The sequence below is a fragment of the Nematolebias whitei genome, chromosome 13, assembly GCF_014905685.2.
Source record: "Nematolebias whitei isolate Nwh7 chromosome 13, NemWhi1, whole genome shotgun sequence".
Classification (NCBI taxonomy): domain Eukaryota; kingdom Metazoa; phylum Chordata; class Actinopteri; order Cyprinodontiformes; family Rivulidae; genus Nematolebias; species Nematolebias whitei.
The window spans coordinates 42,683,393-42,692,559 of record NC_056510.1 but is presented as its reverse complement, the minus strand read 5'-3'; the positions used below and the strand labels follow the sequence as shown (position 1 = coordinate 42,692,559).

Here is a 9,167-nt window from a genome sequence, read left to right as displayed (position 1 = left end):
TGTTCATCATGTGTTAGTTTGTGTTCATCATGTGTTAGTTTGTGTTCGTCACGTGTTAGATTGGGTTCATCATGTATTAGTTTGGGTTCATCATGTGTTAGTTTGGGTTCATCATGTGTTAGTTTGTGTTCGTCATGTGTTAGTTTGTGTTCGTCGTGTGTTAGTGTTCTTCAGTAGAGTAACCATGCGTGAGGAGGTAGTTGTCATGAAGACCTGTGGGGGTCACTCTGTGTTGAACATGAAGATAAATCTATAAAACACCATCTGGTGGTTGATTCTTGAGCTACACCTGGAGCTGCACATCTCTCCCAGTACAGTAGCTGTGTGCTGCCTCTCATGTTACAGTGTGAGCACCAGCAGCTTATATATGTACAATTTTATTATTTTTTTAAGTTTCTGTGCGCAGCATTTTTTCAGGTGCGCTCCATAGACTGGCAATTACTGTATTGTTTTTAGATGCACCTGTTGGAATTGTTCATTGAGTTTTACGGAGTTCCTCTCTACTTCATCCTTTATGCTCATAGTGAGAAACAGTTTTTTTCTGTCACTTTAGTGCACGAGGTGTTTGCGACTTCGTGATCTGACGCTATAGACGTGCAAACTGCTCACACCTGCTGATCTCGACGGGCACATTTGGTCCAGCATATAAATGGTATTGAGAGCCACTGACACTGAGAAGGAGCAGGCAGCAGGTGTAAGTGTTGAGCAAAATGTGGATCAAAACGCAGGAGCTGCCCATGCACAGGCCTCATCACCTGCAGCGTCCTACTTATCTGCTTTAGTTTGGCTAGTGTAAAGGTGAGGTTAAAATGCTGAAAACAGACTGACGGGTTGCTTTGTCCTCTTCAGGAGAAGCTGTTTCCTCAGGCCATCGACTACCTGCAAAGGGCTTTCAGTGTTCGGCGCAGGGTTGGACCTGTGCTGCTCAGCAGGTGCGTAGCTCACTTGGTTTTGTGAATGTTTGATGCTTTAGTTTAGGATTTAGACATCGTTTCTGTTTTTGTGTGAGACAATGTAACAAAGCCAGCTAACATTTAGCAGTATTTGTGAGGGCGCCGTCATGCTGCCTGCCTCCTGAATGAGCTGAATCTCTCCCCTGCACCTCCCTGAGCATGAAACAAGCAGCAGGATATTAGTTTAATCATTCACAATCAATATCTAACATTAACACCAGGAATTATTCATTTTGTTCTGTTACTTGAAAATTATTATGATTGAAATAATTGTTTGAAAAAAGGGGCAGATATAATAAGATTTTTTCTTCTTTCTGCTGCCTTTCATTTTTAATCTTTTGTATCTTTTTTATATTGTTATGGAATTGTTTTGTACTTTTTTAAAATGAATAAACTTTATACCATACTATACCATAACACCAGGAACACAGTTTAAAACAGAACAATGTGTGTGATTTGGTTATTACTACTTTCCCAAAGGTTGTTGGTTCAAAACTGAGCGGCAGCACATGAGAAATGAAGCATTGACCCATCAGCTTCACTTGTAGATGAACTTTGTGTTGGAGCAGCTAAAAGCTGCGGCAGAACTTCACATTAAAACAACTTGTCAACAAAACATATCTGAGTGAAGTGTCGTGTTTATCAAGTAAATAGGACCAAATTCTACCAATGTCATTTGAACCCATAATAATTCAGAAATGGCCACAGTTCGGTTCTGTTAACGGGGTGGGGCGCCCCGCTTGTACAAACCGGATTCCAAAAAACTTGGGAGACTAAACAAATTGTGAATAAAAACTGAATGCAATGATGTGGAGGTGCCAACATCTAATATTTTATTCAGAATAGAACACAAATCACAGATCAAAAGTTTAAACTGAGAGAATGTATCATTTTAAGAGAAAAATCTGTTGTTTCCAAATTTCATGGCGTCACCAAATCCCAAAAAAGTTGGGACAAGTCCATTTTTACCACTGTGTGGCATCCCCCCTTCTTATTCTTACAACACTCAACAGACGTCTGGGGACAGAGGAGACCAGTTTCTCCAGTTTAGAAATAGGAATGCTCTCCCATTCATGTCTAATACAGGCCTCTAACTGTTCAATCGTCTTGGGCCTTCTTTGTCGCACCTTCCTCTTTATGATGCGCCAAATGTTCTCTATAGGTGAAAGATCTGGACTGCAGGCTGGCCATTTCAGTACCCGGATCCTTCTCCTACGTAGCCATGATGATGTGATTGCTGCAGAATGTGGTCTGGCATTATCGTGTTGAAAAATGCAGGGTCTTCCCTGAAAGAGATGATGTCTAGATGGGAGCATATGTTGTTCTAGAACCTGAACATAGTTCTCTGCATTAATGGTGCCTTTCCAGACATGCGAGCTGCCCATGCCACAAGCGCTCATGCAACCCCATACCATCAGTGATGCAGGCTTCTGAACGGAGCGTTGATAACCACTTGGGCTATCCTTGTCCTCTCTGGTCCGGATGACATGGCGTCCCAGTGTTCCATAAAGAACTACAAATCGTGACTCATCTGACCACAGAACAGTCTTCCATTTTGCCACACGGCTTCCTCTTCGCACTGTAGAGTTTCAGCTGGCAACGGCGGATGGCACGGTGGATTGTGTTCACTGACAATGCTTTCTGGAAGTATTCCTGAGCCCATTCTGTTATTTCCTTGACAGTGGCATTCCTGTTTGAGGTGCAGTGACGTTTAAGGGCCCGGAGATCATGAGCATCCAGTAGAGTTTTACGGCCTTGACCCTCACGCACAGCGATTGTTCCAGATTCTCTGAATCTTTTGATGATATTATGCACGGTTGATAACTTAAAAGTCTTTGCTATTTTACGCTGGGTAACACCATTCTGGTATTGCTGCACTATCTTTCTGCGCAACAATGGTGGAATTGGTGATCCTCTTACCATCTTGGCTTCTGAGAGACACCGACACTCTGAGAAGCTCTTTTTATACCCAATCATGTTGTCAATTGACCTAATTAGTGTTAATTGGTCTTCCAGCTGTTCGTTATATGCTCAATTTCCTTTTTCCAGCCACTTATTGCTACTTGTCCCAACTTTTTTGGGATTTGTTGACACTGTGAAATTTTGAATCAACATATTTTTCCTTTAAAATGTTACATTTACTCAGATTAAACTTTTGATCTGTCATCTATGTTATATTATGAAAAAAATATTGACATTTGCCATCTCCACATCATTGCATTCAGTTTTTATTCACAATTTGATTCGTGTCCCAACTTTTTTGGAATCCGGTTTGTATAATGGTAGGGGAAACACTGACGTTTTTACGCCATGAAATTAGCACATGATTTATTTTCCCTAGCAAGTTTTTTTTACCAGTATTATGGTGAACAATATGATATGGCCCAGCCCTACAGTATGGTACTTTTGAACAAGTAGTTTTCACTTTATCAGAGAGTCCACTAAGAGGCTGGTAAGAACTTTCAAGGCAGTTCACACGTCTTTTAAAGTGCAACAAATTCAATGTTTCAAACTTAAACGATTTGTTTCGATAACTGTAATATTGAAATAATCATAATTTGTTTTCTATATAATTGTGTGAGGATACATTTGGTGCTGCTGTGATGGCCCAAAGGGTGCGGCTCTTCACCATCTTTGTGCTTCTGTCTTCAGACAATGTGCGACCAATCAGTACATGAGGAAGAGAGGTGACCCTCACCGCTACTGCCAGGAGGCGTGTGCAGACGTCACCCGGTGTGGCCCCATTACTGTACCACCGCACCACCTGCAGGTCAGCACTACAGTTGCATTCAGGCCCCAAAAAATCCGATCCATCCCGGCCCCAGTCTGTAGCCATCATTTCTGAGCCTGACTCGACGAATTAACAGTAATTACTGGTCCGAACCTGAACCCCCCCCCACCCCCAACATTTTTAATTAAGCTTTCACTACTTATAGTTATTAAGGGTCTGCGAATGTGCGGACCAAAGTAAAGTTAGTTTTATGTTGGAAGTTGGACATTCGGACTCTGTGGCTTCAGCGGTGTGTTCCTCTCGTTCGAGTTCAGCTGACCTAAGTCAGACTGCCTGCATCTGATCGAACAAGAGGAACACACCGCTGAAGCCACGGAGCTCGAATGTCCAACGTAAAACTAACTTTACTGCTGTGACTCGCAGCTGAGTAAAAGAGGAAGAAGTTCGGACCTGAGGGGGTGTTTGTCCTTTCATGGCCGTCAAAGCACATTAAATCCCTGCTTCTGCCTGCATTCTGATTTATTCACACACGGACCGCTCTGACATGTCTGCTTTGGGATTTCACTTGTTTGGGTCGTTGGCCCCGTGTGTCCACTGAGTGCAGCGGCTGAATGAACGTCCATTTGGGTGATGGATCGCTGCCTGGCAGCCCCATCCGAAGCTTAACTGAACTTTACTTAACCTCAAGGCCGGTCAGCTCGCTGTCAAATGGCCGGCCGTGTGCGGCTGGTGAAGGTATGACGGGCCATGCTGCCATATAATTGGATTTTAGGGCAAGCCATGCTGCCATATAATTGGATTTTAGGGCAAGCCGTGTTGCCATATAATTGGATTTTATGGCAAGCCACGTTGCCATATAATTGGATTTTACGGCAAGCCATGTTTCCATATAATTGGATTTTACGGCAAGCCATGTTGCCATATAATTGGATTTTATGACAGGCCATGCTGCAATATAATTGGATTTTATGGCAAGCCATGTTGCCTTATAATTGGATTTTATGGCAAGCCATGTTGCCATATAATTGGATCGCGGCTGATCTGCTGACGCAATCAAAAGCCCGACTCCGACCCAGCCCACCCATCCAGCACATTGTCATGGCCCGGGTTAGAAATGACGGCTCTAGTCAGCACACAGCCACGCAACGTTTGATTGCAAAAATCGTCAGCCAAGATAAGGATGTTCTTCCTCTGTTTATTTATAAGTGAATGTTTTCATGAACCACAGAGAACGATGGGGTTTATTCAGTGTTTGTTGTTAGTTATGTAGATGGAATTTTTCATAATCAGAGAAAAATGTGTTTCAAGTATTTGGAGTGGAGCAGACTGGGCTTTGAAAACCATAAAAACCAGCTGGGAGCTCTGTGGAAGGATAAGCTTAATGCCAATATTATGTTAAATAAAATGTAAATAATTTTAACTGATAAAACTAGCACTGAGGTGACACACAGAGCAGCTAACGTGGTTTAAAGAACTGGTCGGTAACAAAGCCAAAGGCTACAGCCACATTTTGTTGCTATCTGTTGTACTTTAAACAATTTGTACTCTTTGTTCTGGTACATAACTTTAATGAGATCAGAAAAATAGAGCTTGTACTCCTGAGAAGAAACCACCAGGATGCTAAATAATTTAAAATAATGTATTTAAAATAAAAATTCCACGCTGATGGTGTGGATCATCCATCAATCAGCTGATTTGTGTCATGTCCAATCATATTTTGAAAAACCACAATAGAGCGAGTCCACGAAAACAAACCGTGAAGTAGCGAGGGACTACCGTATTGTAAACCACTTGTTTAGCCTGCAGGTGTTTTGGTGTGAGACGGATGAAAGACTCAGAGTACAGTTGGTACGTGATGTTCCTCAGCTCTCCTGTTGTGTGTGACCACTGCTCATCCCTCCACCTCATCTATTTGTCTTTCAGCAATGCAAGGTATGCAGTGACTCTGGAAAGTCGTGTGGCCCCGTAGGACCCCCAGACGGCTCTGGGGTGGAGGGGTCTGACTTTGTGCTCTATGTGAGCGGCATCACCACAGAGCGATGTGGACAGGAGAACATCGTGGCCTACGCTGCCTACTGCCAGCTGGAGGCAGAGCTGGACAGGTGGGAGGACAGCACAGGCACAAACACTCACTATTCCTTTAACGCCTCTAATAACTTGAATCCTGAAGCTTCCTGAGCTCAGTTTCTACTGTTGCACAGTAAAAGTTGCAGGTACTTTTTACACCAGGACCCGTCCTCCTCATGCACACTGCCTTTATTAAAGGTTGTTTTGGTCTAAAGTCTCCTGCAGTCTCTGCTGCTCTCTGAGATGATGGCGACGGGTTTCTTCCTGCCTTCTGACATGTGACCCTGGTTTATAAAACGTTGAATACAACAGATGTTCACACAGAGCCAAACCTGTTCCATTAACAGAGGCAAAACATAAGTTGGGAGCCAGTTCCTTGCTCAGGTTTGAACAACAGATTCTGTGACTGTAGCTTCAGATTGGTTGATTTCCTGCCCTGGGGGGCATGAAGTGAACTAACACATGGAAACATAGACAGGACATGCTCTGTAGACCAGCTTATGGTGTCAGATGAACAACACATTTAACCCTTCACCATGTCATACCACCTCTGTGCTGTGGTGTCATGGACACCAGGATGAGTTGGACCGGGTCAAAGGGTCATATTTTAACAGTGTGTGTGTTTTCAGGCCCATAGCAGGGTATGCCAACCTGTGTCCTGCTATGATCTCCTCTCAGCCTCAGGAGTTTGAAGGGATGCTCTCCACAGTGAAACATGAGATCATCCATGCTCTGGTACTCATCTGTGTTCAGGTTTACACGGCGTCTACAGATGATGTGTGTGGTGACGATGCTTTCATCTTCTGTCCTCCAGGGGTTTTCAGCTGGCCTGTTTGCTTTCTACCATGACGATGAGGGTAAACCTCTGACCCCTCGCTTTGCCAGTGGCCTGCCTGCCTTCAATGAGAGGTGAGCACCAAACCACACCTGATGGAACATCTCCATCCACTGAGGTGCAAACATCGTGTCTGTAACCCCCATCCCAGTCAGAGGCGTGGTGGATGATTTCCCTTTAAGAAACAGCGTTCCTCCTCTGTCACGTAGCGTAGCAGGTGCTCATCTCTTTTGGGGGGGGGGGGGGGGGGTTGTTGTTGGGGCAGAGGGAGGAGGGGGAGACACCTCTGTGTTGTGCGTTAACTTACATCAAGTTGTTGACCGGCGGGTGGGGTTAGGACGTGTGAGAGAAACGGAGCGCGTAGCACCTTAGCTAGCGCGTCTGTGTTGTGCGCGGCGAGATTTTGCCCAAAGAGTTGAAAAGTCCGTCTGATGGAGTTCTAGAGAACGCCTTGAAGGAGAAAGATGGTGTTGGGGAGAAAGAAGCCATGTAACACAAGTTTTCTGGAAAGTACAATAGTTAAACTCGGTGATGGGGAAGGAACAGTGGAAATGAAAACAACGGGTGAAGGAGATGGATGTTCATCCAGGAGGACTGTGAAGGAAACGAGAATAAAAGTTCTGCAGTGTGAACTGTGGCACCAAGGCAGGAAGGAACCTGTCAATTATTTTCTGTTTTAATAACGGCATGCTGGTTGACAAAACTGACTAAAAATGTGTGTGTGTGTGTGTGTGTGTGTGTGTGTGGGGGGGGGGGGGGGGGGGGGGGTGGGGGTCACTTTCTTGGCACAGGAAGGGCTGCATGATGTCAGGTCGTTTCTGTTATGAGTCTATCAGTAAATCAGAAAACAGTAAAAAGTTTCCCTAAATTCACAGTTGGTGGTTATTAAAGTTAATATATAGTTTGTCACCTTTTTCATCCCTCCAGAGTTTGCAGGTATGCTTACCGCTCCAGATTCAAGCCCCACCAGATTTACTGGTTACTGGTACCAGATGGATTTCTAACATGGCACAGCAGCTCATGAGCCCTTTATTAAAACACATACACTTCTATTAAAGTTACTGGACTCCAGAACTGTTGGCTTTATGGAAATAACTCAAAACAAGTTGAGCATGCATCAGGATATCAAAACAAGTTGGTTATTGTTCATGTGGAAAACATCTTGCAGGAAACTGTCTTTTTCCAGGAAAACAAAAGTCATCTTCAGTGTCATATGGGCCACAATAATCTAATGGTTTCCAGCATCAGAGCATATTTCAGCTGTCACCAGTCAGATGTTTCAGCTGACACCAGTCAGATGTTTCAGCTGTCACCAGGCAGATGTTTCAGCTGTCACCAGGCAGATGTTTCAGCTGACACCAGTCAGATGTTTCAGCTGACACCAGGCAGATGTTTCAGTTGACACCAGGCAGATGTTTCAGTTGACACCAGGCAGATGTTTCAGCTGTCACCAGGCAGATGTTTCAGCTGACACCAGGCAGATGTTTCAGTTGACACCAGGCAGATGTTTCAGCTGTCACTAGGCAGATGTTTCAGCTGACACCAGGCAGATGTTTCAGCTGACACCAGTCAGATGTTTCAGTTGACACCAGGCAGATGTTTCAGTTGACACCAGGCAGATGTTTCAGCTGACACCAGTCAGATGTTTCAGCTGTCACCAGGCAGATGTTTCAGCTGACACCAGGCAGATGTTTCAGTTGACACCAGGCAGATGTTTCAGCTGTCACCAGGCAGATGTTTCAGCTGACACCAGGCAGATGTTTCAGTTGACACCAGGCAGATGTTTCAGTTGACACCAGGCAGATGTTTCAGTTGACACCAGGCAGATGTTTCAGTTGTCACCAGGCAAATGTTTCAGCTGACACCAGTCAGATGTTTCAGCCGTCACCAGTCAGATGTTTCTGCCGTCACCAGGCAGATGTTTCAGTTGACACCAGGCAGATGTTTCAGCTGTCACCAGGCAAATGTTTCAGCTGTCACCAGGCAAATGTTTCAGCCGTCACCAGTCAGATGTTTCTGCCGTCACCAGGCAGTTTTTTCAGCCGTCACCAGGCAGATGTTTCAGCCATCACCAGTCAGATGTTTCAGCCGTCACCAGGCAGATGTTTCAGCTGTCACCAGGCAGATATTTCAGCTTTCACCAGTCATATAGATCAGCTGTCTCCAGGCAGATGTTTCAGCAGTCACCAGGCAGATGTTTCAGCCGCCACCAGGCAGATTTTTCAGTTGTCACCAGTCAGATGTTTCAGCCGTCACCAGGCAGATGTTTCAGCCGTCACCAGTCAGATGTTTCAGTTGTCACCAGTCAGATGTTTCAGTTGTCACCAGACAGATGTTTCAGTTGTCACCAGTCAGATGTTTCAGTTGTCACCAGGCAGATGTTTCAGTTGTCACCAGGCAGATGTTTCAGTTGTCACCAGTCAGATGTTTCAGCTGTCACCAGTCAGATGTTTCTGCTGTCACCAGGCAGATGTTTCTGCTGTCACCAGTCTGATGTTTCAGCTGTCACCAGGCAGATATTTCAGCCGTCACCAGGCAGATGTTTCAGCTGTTACCAGTCAGATGTTTCAGCTGTCACCAG

General features: G+C 44.8%; 1 protein-coding gene across 1 annotated transcript in view; it reads left to right on the top strand.

Moving 5' to 3' along the window:
- Positions 1-9,167, top strand: part of lmln (leishmanolysin-like (metallopeptidase M8 family)) — a 34,800-nt gene that overhangs the window by 9,081 nt on the left and 16,552 nt on the right. Inside the window, exons 4-8 of the mRNA XM_037686644.1 lie at positions 850-932; positions 3,606-3,723; positions 5,608-5,786; positions 6,381-6,486; positions 6,566-6,660. Coding sequence (XP_037542572.1) covers positions 850-932; positions 3,606-3,723; positions 5,608-5,786; positions 6,381-6,486; positions 6,566-6,660 — 581 coding nt within the window. The remainder of the gene's footprint in view (positions 1-849; positions 933-3,605; positions 3,724-5,607; positions 5,787-6,380; positions 6,487-6,565; positions 6,661-9,167) is intronic.